Genomic DNA, 12,101 nt, shown 5'->3' on the forward strand with positions numbered 1-12,101 from the left:
CTCTACACTAGTCAACATTTGAAGTGGATCAAAACATTTCATTAAAGTTGTCCTAAAACCTAAAACCAAAAATGCATTCTTGTCTTAGGACAACTTTGATGAACTTTTTTGATCCACTTCAAATGTTGACTACTGTATATCATACAGAATGGATTCAGTGTTACCAAATTCACTCTGGTGAAGTCAAATCTCCCCTTTTTTATCCTTGAATGCATTTTGCACATATGTGAACAGCTTAGGTTGACTGAATTCGACAATACAGCATAACAGGTTATGCTTCAGGATTTCACAAGGGAATGGCTTAAATGTTACTCAAATTCACTCTGTCTAATCTTCTGTTTAATATTCTTTAAAGCATTATGCTCTGATTTGAACAACTGCTGAGATACAGCAGGGTCAGTTTAATCCATAAATGTAGCATAACAGGTTTTTACCCCTCTCTATTTCACACAGGATATCTTCAGTGTTAAATTGGTCATGCATACACTTCTATCTTCTATATTTTAGATTGATATGAAGAGCTACACACATAAACACACACAGTATGGTCATAGAAAGTTCATTAAAAGCTACCAAAATCTGTTACTGCTCTTAAATATGTCTTGTTCACCAAATTAATTTAATCTTTAATACTCCCATTCAGACATTCGGATGGACTAATTGCTTTTTTAAAGGAATGTATTTGATGCATAAATAACAATCAGATGGATAAAACAGACTAAAATGCAATAATGATGATATAGCAAGCAATGGCACTCAGACATCTAGTCTAAAAATATTGTTTATTGTAATAAATGAACTTGTTTTACAGCACCACTCATCTATTGCAGCTTTTTAACATTTAATAAACAGTGACCTCTAGGTCACCAATTTGACAAAATTGACAATGAACACAACATTTACAAATTAATAATAATAAATGTGCTTCCTGCTGAAGCCCCTGTTAGTCTTTTTATAGAAACTTGCTGTTGACCACAGTAACCTGGTTCTTCAAAAACATTCAAAATAATGAGCTTTGGTTAAGTGCTAATAGTTCAGTTCACATTATTTTTATTTTATTTTATTTTAGAGGCCTTGTGCAAAACAGGAACAGATTTTTATAGTCTTACAATTACTGGTGTTTTAAAGCATAAGTTTATTCAGCTCTTATCAAATCCACAACATAGTTGTTTATGTGCTGATATGCATGAAGTCTTACCGGTGCATCCATATATACAAATATAACATTTATAATACAGTACATTCAGAGATCATTATTAATCATAGTTACTCTAGTTGTCTGTAGCATGGACTGTGTCTAAGTTGCCTATTTTCTCATTCTACAATACTGTAAATGATCAAATATTTATTTACTAAAATATTTGACATAGATCACTGTTTAGTTTATTTAGTTTTTTGTTTTGTTTTTTATAATGAAATAAACTATTTGGCATTATTTAAACTTCAGCATCTTTTCTGATTTAATGATTTGAATTAATCCTAAATTAGAATTGTAGCACCATTTTCCATTTTCTACAACCAATTTAATACTGATTTATAGCCAGATATATTATAATGGATATAATACAATAAGCAATAATTCAAGTAATCTGTTAAATGATTACTGATATATCTACACATGAAGAAGGCACCCATAGATGTTGTGCAAAATCTCTGTTAAAATATCTTTATATGTATTTATGTGATACTGTCATTAATCTTTTTTTTAGATAGTAGATATAGATTTGTATTGTTTTTAATATTACTAGCACAATAACCTCTACGATGTTTGTCAAATAGCACCAGCCTCTGTAACAAAGTTAAAGATGGTCAGACACACAGGACACTCCAGTACTGGTTCCTCCTGAAGTACCATGTAAAACTGTTAAAAATATATTACAAAAAAGACAAAATAACAAGAAATTGCATCTCATTTACTGTAATAGACACTGTTACATAAATCCCTGCTGTCCATAGATTGTCTCTGCTTAACCCTCTGACTTTGCTTTAATAAGGTAACCACTAAATGTGATGTAAGTATCAAAGTCATCACTGAACACCGCGTTCTCTCTCTCGCCCTTAAAGAGCCGAATCCACACCTGGTCATCCCTCTCCAGCTCCAGCATGAGGCTCTGGCTCTGCATGATGGAGCGATCACTGGGCTGAGCATACAAGATGGCCATCTCCTGCTCGTTCTTTATTAGATGCAGGTAAGTTTCCTTTTGGTTCCAAGTGTGCGCATTCATGCTGAAGAAATAGATGCCGGGGACGTAGCAAAAGAACTTGCCCGTGAACATATTGAAGTGTCCGTACAAGTTGACAAACTCTGTGTCAAAGATCATGGTTTGGTAGTAATCGTTACTGTGCAGTGCCTTCTTGCGGCCCACGGAGAAAGCAGCATAGTAGGACTTACAGGGTTCTCCGGGAGCACCAATGCTGCCCTTGTTTCCCTTCACGCCATGGGCGCCTCGTGGTCCACTTTGCCCAGACTTGCCCATTTTCCCATAAGGTCCTCGCTCGCCAGTGTCTCCCTTCTCCCCTGTAAGGAAAGGAATGTAGCAGGGAATTGGTTCAAAGTTTTAACTATGATCATTAAAAAGGCCTTTAAATTCTTAATCTCTGATTTATCATGCCTTGCTTCCTGAAACTTCATGTTCTGGTCATGCCTTGGAGGGTGTTTTATTAAACATTCACTAATTAAAAATTATGACTCTCAAATGGTCTTGTTTGTGTGGAGTGTTGTATAGAAGATGGCGCCAATCTCACAGCCATTACTCTTCTGTTGTTTGTGTTGGCCCATAAAGTCACTTTCTGTGGAGGTTTGTCCTTTTTGGTGCATGTTTTCCTGCCCACAGAAGCAGCCTGTGATTAACCGGGCCTGACCTATATCATTCACAGACAGTGAGATATTTAGCTAAGTCTAAGACTAACGTTGACCCAAACAACTGTATACAAGTCAAAATGAGTCAACAGGTTATGTAAGTCGTTCTGTAAATCTAAGCTTTTGTACCATGATTACCCTTGAAATGAAGAAGTTCACTTCATGAGTCCAAAGCCAGAAAACATTTGAAGTAGATTTTGCCATATTTTATACCTTTTAGGATGGTGATGTTTATCTGTGGCACAATATTGTAATGTGGGTATGGACTGGCATACTGTGGAGCCTCCTCTGCAGGGTCACAGCACCGCCTGCACTCTGTTCCACTAAATTCACAAAGAGATATATTAATGAGATAGAATGATACAACGATACAACGATAGATAGAACGATAGAACGATAGAACGATAGAACGATAGATAGATAGATAGATAGATAGATAGATAGATAGATAGATAGATAGATAGATAGATAGATAGATAGATAGATAGATAGATAGATAGATAGATAGATAGATAGATCGATCGATCGATCGATCGATCGATCGATAGATCGATAGATAGATAGATAGATAGCTAGCTCATGGAACATACCTGCCATCCCTGTAGTATTCTGGGGATCTCTGGTTTTCTCTGGGCTCATATGTGTCTTGGTCCACATCCCGGTATTGTGTAATATACGGCTCAACCCATTTGACAAATACCACCATCAGTAGTACCCGGCTTGATAACAGCATCTGAGACAAGAATTAACACATTATTCGGATAGAAGAATATACCAGAAAACATATTCTTTTTTGTTGTTGTTGTTGCTGAAAAAAACACTTTTATTCAGCAAAAACATATTCGATGAATTAATTAATTGCCATCACGTGAATAAATTAAATTTTAAAATATATTTAAATAACAGGATTTTAAATTGTAATAATATTTCACATTATTATTTACATTATATTTTATTGTGTTTTTGATCAAATAACTGCAGCCTTGGTAAGCACAAGTTAACTCAAAAGCATTAACAAATATGTTACCGACCCTCATGAAAATGTGGTTTGAAATGTTATGAAACAATGACAAAGACGTTTTGGAATTTATTGTCCTGTTTTAAACTGGCAATCACACTAAACCACTATTTCATTTATTTTTTCCTTCTCATGACAACATGGCTCAGCCCTTTTGAAACAGTGTTTCCAAACCAAGAGGCAGAAAGGCATCTAGCGATCAGTGATGAGCAGAAAATATTACACTTATTGAGACAAAAATTCACTTAAACTTAAGAGACATTTTTTTAAGGCCAGTTCTGTCTCAGTCTTCCTTAGTCTGTTGGTGTTAGTAGCTTTTCCACAATATAAAAAAGTCCTCATTTGTAAATCACTTTGGATAAAAGGTTCTGCTAAATGATTAAATGTAAATGTAAGATACTTAACAAGATACATTTTATAACAAGTAGCAGTATAGAGTAAATGCTTGAAGTTTTTTTTCACACATACAATTCTTTCTCGTATGCACTGGTGATTTAAATTGATTTAAATTAAAAGTGAATTAAAGTGATTTAAATTCATTTTCAGGTCCATTCAGACAGTTCATTTGAGTCTTTGCAGGGGCATTTACCTTTTTATTGTCATATTGAAATATTAAGTTAAATGCTGCTGTTCATAACTATGTTTCTGCGTCAGTTAAATACGGTAGGCTTTTTGCTGATTTTATTATTTACATTTGATGTATCTGTTCAAGTTAAGGCTGTCACTCTTGTCACTGTGATAGTTTAATCCTGCACTAATATCAAGTAGCAGCTAACTACTTTTTAAAAGGTTAGCTACAGTATATGAGTAGAAAATCAGATGTGATCAACTGCTTCAACAATTACATTATCACAGGCCTTTATACACATGCATTTTAAACATAATTGTGATTCCCTTCATTGCTAGCTCTCTTGCAAGCAAATTTATTTGTATTTTTTTCCCATTTTCTGTGCTTGGGAGCATACTTAAAAAAATCCACAAAGTTGAAAAAGAGCCCACATATTTTGTGAGGTAGCTACAGCTATCCAAAATAATCAAGGCCAGCATGAATTCCAAAAGCTTAATGCAGTCAGAGTCAAAACATACCTACTTATAACAAATTACAAATACTGTGACCATCAACATTCTTCTATGAATTCGTCTTATTTGTCCATAAGGAATGTAATCATTAAGATCATAAACATCCCCAATCCAGGCTAAGTTGTCTTTTTTGCACGATCATGATGTGCAAGTTGTGTGTCTGTGTTCTATCTTCATGTTCCATGAAGATATTTTGTAAATTTCCTATCGTAAATATATCAAATATATATGCATTGCTAGGAACTTAATTTGGACAACTTTAAATGCGATTTTCTAAATATTTAGAATTTTTAGTTTTTTGCACCCTCAGATTCCAGATTTTCAAATAGTTGTATCTCATCTAAATATTGTCGTATCCTAACAAGCCATACATCAATGGAAAGCTTATTTATTCAGCTGTATCCGATGTATCAGATGATAAAATCTCAATTAAAAAAAAAAAAATCTTTATAAATTTCATAAAATTGACCCTTATGACTGGTTTTGTGGTCTAGGGTCACACATAGAGTATTTATATACAATTTCTCATTGTGGAACATTGGTGAGATAAAAATAAACAAAATAAATAATGATAGGGATATTGATACACAATAGGTATAAGTAGCTTGATAAGTGCACAAAATAAACACTGTTAAAGAGAAAAACCTACTGTATGTTAGATTACAGGCTGTCATCATATTAGTTTTGTAGTGTCCAGCTGTGCAGGAAATGACACGCACTAAATAATTGCACAGTAGGTCACATTGTAGCATATAAACATGCCTGTGATTTCATGGACTGTGATCATTGATATTATTAAACAATTTTTAACAGTGAGTGTTTGGTCTATGTAGATAGCATGGATAATCTAGTTATTATCTGTGTAAACAGGTTTCATTCTTTATTTTTTAGTGTTTTACATATTTTGATATTAGTCACTCACGTGATCTCCCAGCCCTCGGGCCATACAGCATGGTGACTGTGCACAATCCAAACATGCCGTAAAGTGTTTAAAACTATAGACTGCACATAATACTGAGATGAATATGATTTTCTGGGGCCCACCACACTGCGTGACCCATCTCGAATCATGAGGTTGAAGAATGAAGTGCAATCCTACTGTTTAATAAACTCACTCAGACGAAGCCTGTGTTCTGAGTGTATCTGTGTGTTTTAGAGTGGTTTAATGCAAGAAGGGCTCAGATCACACACTTCAGTCTGAAGTTCAAAGCAGTTTTAGGGCAGGCCTTAGAGGTTGTGCACTTCTAATCCTCCATAAGCTTATGATGTGTTCAACTGGGAATCATCTGACCATCTTTTGTACACTGCACATGTGTGTCTATAGGAATGTTTGTGGTGTTTCAAAGCAAGGGCTTGGCAAAGGAAGTCAGATGTTACGTGATCTGTCCAAAAGTCCTGTTTTATATTATTTCCCTTTTGCTTCTGTTGCCTTGATTATCCTCATTTTCATGCTCAGCCATGTTTACAGTCCCACATCTGATATCCTGGCATTAGAATCCCGCTCCTTCCTGCGGCGGATGTTGGGGTCTTGAGGTCATGTTTACATGTTCAGCACTTCACTGAGTCCTCCTTTAGCTCAGGCCCAGTCTTCTTGGCTCAATCAACATCTACCCTGACCTTTTAAAATGCATTACATAAGCAGAGAGTGTTTTTTCTCCCTTCGTCTCCAGGGAACATGCTCCAAATCATAAGCATCCAACTGCTATTTTTCAGAACATCTAAAAGTCCCTGAACCCTCTGTAGGTTTGAGACTATAAACGGCAAGCCAAGAGTCCATTGAAGACTTGTTGTACCAAAAAGTTGACAGTTGACCCTTTTTACTTTATAAACGCACATTGCTGGTTGTATTTTGAACAAATAATTTAAGCATTTTACATAACTCCTCAAACTTGCATTTTATTGTTTGAAAAAACTTGGGGTTTAGATCAAAAAGATTCCATTCTGATGCAGAAATTACACACTTCCCCTTTTTGAAATAATCATGATATTAATCTACTTGGTAAACATCATAAAAGGAAATAATGTTGGTGTCTTTCCACATTCCTAAACCGCAAACAGCGACTGAATGTGTCATAACAAATAGCCATTGTGTTATCACAACAGATCATAATAACTATTTACTAATCTGCATTGTGCTTTTTGTCATCGCTACACAATTCCGCAGGCATGCAGTGGCGTGTCCGATCTACGAGGTGTGGTTTTGGTGGATTTTTCCAGTGGAAAACAAGTGTGTGGTCTCGGGTCCCTGATCCTGTTAAATCCAGCATCAATAAAAGTCGGCCAATTCTTTGTCCTTCTGCTTTCATGTTTGGTTCTGGATCATATTTAAGGTGAGGCCCACCAGGTGCACTGTAGCGTTTTCATAAATTCTCCAGTCTGAGGTCAGCAGCTGAAGATAAACACTGGGGTAAATAAGGACTTTTGGCTACAGAAATGAGGTACTGTCTCCATTCTTGGGTTTAGGTGTGTGACCATACGCACCCCAATGACCTACTTTCAACCACATACTGAATACTCTGTGCTTCTGTCACTAGTCATGCACAGTTGAAGCCCCCATATGCCAGGTTCAGTCTACCATGTACCCTTTCCTACTGTACATGCTGTTTTTCTCACATTCATACTTTGCAGCTGTTTTGTAATATAAATTATTTAGAGGAAGTTGAATAAACCTCAGGGAATGAAAGTGAGCATGGTCATAAGTAAACGTCTGTCTTATTAAAGCAACAATCTTCTTTGCCTTCTGAACTTACAATACGTACTTCGAGTTCATACAGATGCTAGTGTTATCAGAAAGGACAGGCACTTGAAACACAGCTGCTCACAAGTCATTTGAGTGTAAAAGAATAACAAGCTCAACCTTGTGGAAAGACTCCAGCAGCCTTCCCGGGCCCATTGAGTTGTTTTCCCCTCTCCATTTTTTGAAATGCAGAGAACTGCTGGGGGTGAACTTCAACAATGTTGTCCGTTTGCAAACAAAGTATTGAATAACATCACATACCTGTACCTACAAGTCCTACCCCTTGTCTTATATGGGAAGGGGATGTACAAAGACAAGATTCTACCTTTTGATTGCTTGGTCATGGGCATTTAGGTGATGTTTGAAAAGACAAGGTAAAGGATAGTTCAAGAATTAAAGTGACAAATCATGGTTTCAATGTCTTATTGCCTTGAATTTATAAGCACAATCTTAGGCTACCGTCAAAGACAATAAAAATATACCATCAAATACCAAGCTGAATGTAAGTATTTGTGTTTGAAATAGAATACTAACTTGCCAATTACTGAATACTTGTATATTGTATAATGCATACTATTTTACTAAAATAGTATTTGAAACAGTACGCATTATGCAAGAACAAAACTTCTAAACAGCAGTATGCTACATTATCACCTGACTTCATATTATACATACTGTATCCTGCTGAAATGGTAAGAGTATTATGTTTGTATGCTTTCCGAATTCAAGCTTGGGAGTCCTTGTGGGATGCTTCCCATGTGACTGCAAGGAATAGTTTCCTCAAAAAATTCATGCACAGAATCCTACACTACCTAGTAATTTCCCAAGGGTTTAACATTGTTTAGAAATCTCATTAATTTTACTTTAAACTAGCAATAGACACCGCTGGATTTGGTGTTGACATCAAAGCTCAAACAGTTTGTGTGGTTAGAAGTTTGAAGTCTGTGTGGCATAACACTGAGGCCAGATTCACCCTTGACCCATATAAGCCACTTTGTCTGAACTTAAACATCTTCCATGGCTCAGTGAACTAGGCAAAAATATTCATGTTCAACTTATCTTTGCCAACCCATTTTACTTCCACAATGTGACGCAAAAAGGATATTGTGGGACTTTTTTATCTACTGGTAACGGAGTGGAGTAACATGGTGACCGATTCCTTGATAGACCACTACTCACTGCCAGTAATATTTTAGGAGTAGACATATACGTAAAATTATGCAAGAAAAGTCTGTTACATAACTTTTGTTATGTAGTTTGGAAAGTACGGTGGAGTTGAAAGCAATCTGGTGTATCACTACTCTTAATCGTGTCATATTTAATCTGTCCCACTTGCAGGAGATGAGGCAATTTGAACTTGGCTTTGTGATGGCATGCCTCAAGAATTCCTGTCCTAGATTCGGTTCCTGTACCCTGTGGCAGTGCTACTCTTTCCATAGATAATAAAAAAAATATATATCTTTTTGCCTCTATGAAATTTACAATGATCCTACATTGCCCATGATTTAATAGATAATCCTTAGGGACAGGGTGGGATGCATCACTAGCAGAATTAATTACTTTGTAAAATTAAAACCACATGAAACCCAGGGTGTTGTTATATTTAAGCCAGCTGTGTCTTTTTGCTTTTTTTTGCACCTGTTATTAAAATTTATATGTGCACATTTCTAAGCTTGCTTGACTTAACAATCATTTTGACAATGCTGCCATCTCTCAAAATAAAACACCTACATTCCTAAACATTTATGTGAATGTGCAACTAACAACAGATAAAGTGAAATAATTTGATAAGTCACAAAAATGTGAAAAACACATAAATCTGGCTCTTATTGTCCAAGCATGTTGTTTTGCACTAGGATTCAGTTTCCTTGGCATCTGAAAAAGTTTTCACATCATTGCACTTGCCATTATTTGTAACCAGGTAATTTGTTCGAACAGTTTCCATTTACAAAAATTAAATGGCATGCAGTACTAGTCTAAATTTCTATTCTGGTGTGTCCCCTACCTTAATCTTGGCAGGTCCAAACATGAGGGTCCACAGAAGCTGGGCTGCACTGAGGATGCTTGCGTTGACTGGGCCGCACTGCTGTTTGTCTCTGAGAGTGTTATAGTCTGTCAGCGTTTTTAAGGCATCTCCCTCCTGCACTCCCAAACTCAGCATGCCATGAGGAGCCAGGAAAAAAAACTGCAGGAAAGGAGGAGCATGGATGCATCCAAGAGGGTGGGGTGAAATGAAAACAACAAAAAGGACAAAGTGAAAAGAAAAGAAACCTTCAAAAAAAAAAAGGGCCAGAGAGGACCAACTGGATAGAAGGAAATGCACAAGACTGTGGAAAGAGTATAAGAGAGAGAGAAAGGAGCAGTCACCACTTTGTTCCCAGACTTTTCAGACAAATGTTAAGTAGCTGCTGACAGCTCCAGAGAACCTTTTAAAGAACAAGATTAGCATTTAAATGATGCAAACATTTCTGATAATATTATAGGACTGTAAAAATAGTAAAGCTTGGAAGAATTGTAGGCCTAATATATTGACAGCAAACTGAAAGATTATATGTAATATAATTTTGATTTGTTGACAGTTTTACTCTTTTTAACTTGGTCTAGAATGCCTGTATCATCAGTTAAACTGAACTTTAAGTCATTATATTTCGTAGGCCAGTATTTACTACCTACTGTATGAATCGTTTAAAATGCATAAATGTAGAGGATAATTAGGGTAATTTTGGCCTTTTTGTGGCTAAAGAAATCCAAAACGAACATTGGAAAAAGAACATTGTTCCAAGGCATTCAGTCACAGGAGAACACAAAATCACAAAATAATCTGACCATTTTTGTAATTTGGCCAGATTGGCTGTTTTGCAACTGTGCCGTGAAGAAGGAACATTTTGTGTGTGTGTTTGTATTTTTAACTTATCTAATGTTAATTTTATTTGTTTAAACTATTCATTTGTTTTTCATTCAATTTATATTTGCCTACAAAATATGTATCTAGTACATTTAAGTAATTAAGTAATTTTTTCAACATTAAGGGACACATTTGTCTGCATTAGTATTTCTTTGTATCATTTTTTAATGCTGGTTTTTAAAAAAAGTTAATGTTATTTATCAGTTACCTTTATACTGATCAACTTTAAATCAAAAAGGAAAAATGGATGCCATTCAAACATTGTAATCAGATCCAGGCTCTCCATGCTTCCCTTGTTTATAATCTCTGCAAAGTGCTTTTCCTCCCATCCACCTGTTTCATCATGACATGAGGCGTGTGCTTACTGTTACTGAGAAAAGACCATATGTTTAGGTTTATGTACATGCTAAATGGTTCAGTGGTAAACAAGACTGAGGAAATTGCTATCTTCTAAGTTGTATATAAAGCAATCTAAGCAAATGGGGGTCTGTAAGTACATGAGCACATAAGGATAAGGTCACCATTTGAAGGATTTTTCTTAGGACTGTGGATCTAGATATTGTCCTACGTTAATTTTTCTGTTAAAACATCACGTGGAGAAATATTAAGCTTGCAAAATATGTATAAGAAATAGCACAAAACTGACCTGTGTTGCTGAGTTTTTAGTTTTTTTTTTGTTTTTTGTCCTTATCAGTTTGTTTCTGCTGTTTATACCAATGAACACTAGATGTCCTCGTTAGCAAATAAATCTTGCTAAAAACACTTCTGTCCACAATCATTTAATAAGCATCTGTAGAGTTGCTTCTTTAAACATTTTTTTAGGCAATTTGTTTATTATTTTTGGTCACTACATAATTACCATACACCTATTTATTTTAAAATTAGTGAAAGAAAATATGGATTTTTATTACCTTGGAAGTCTGATAAAAATGGCTCTTTATATTGATATTAATATTTTAAATATAGTAGTGTTTAATATTTGAATACTTATATTATATTTGTCCTTATTTCTATTTTTTATGTATTTTTAGGCGAATACACAGGAGGGATCACGTTCATTTAAACTAAATCTTTAATCAAAAAAAATAAATAAATAAAATGACGCTTTCTTTTCAAAAGCTCTTTTTTTTCCTGAACAGCTCTTTTGGGTTACTCCGAGGGGAGCATTGAAGAACACGTGCAAGACGCTTACGCAATCTGCTGGAAAACATTACAGCCATGTGACCGTGCCCTGATTGGATCAATCGAAAGAGCTCCACCAATCGGCGAGCGGGTGGGCGGGACCAGGACCCTGCAAACACTTGATAGGGTACAAGATGTTACTGTTCCAATACCGTCTTGATTATTAGGAAGATATTTGATATTGCACTGAAAATATCAGTGCACTCTAGGATCATTTAGCCTTTTTTGGTTTTTTTTTTAGCTTTTGAAGTTTTGTTCATATGAGCACAATAGTTTGTAGATTGCATATGTTGTTTGATTTCATGATTACAGCAATTAA

At 35.5% G+C, this 12,101-nt stretch overlaps 1 protein-coding gene across 1 annotated transcript; it reads right to left on the reverse strand.

Annotated features, from left to right (window-relative positions):
* Positions 1-764: 764 nt before the first annotated feature.
* On the reverse strand, positions 765-10,020 carry LOC306852113 (complement C1q tumor necrosis factor-related protein 1-like). The gene is made up of 4 exons (XM_079388764.1): positions 9,701-10,020; positions 3,451-3,593; positions 3,074-3,183; positions 765-2,518 (listed from the first exon to the last, which is right to left on the reverse strand). The coding sequence occupies exons 1-4, from the start codon at positions 9,854-9,856 to the stop codon at positions 1,968-1,970; spliced, it is 960 nt and encodes a 319-aa protein (XP_079244890.1). The 5' UTR covers positions 9,857-10,020; the 3' UTR covers positions 765-1,967.
* Positions 10,021-12,101: the final 2,081 nt, after the last annotated feature.

This window comes from Barbus barbus (assembly GCF_936440315.1).
Source record: "Barbus barbus genome assembly, chromosome: 32".
Lineage (NCBI taxonomy): Eukaryota > Metazoa > Chordata > Actinopteri > Cypriniformes > Cyprinidae > Barbus > Barbus barbus.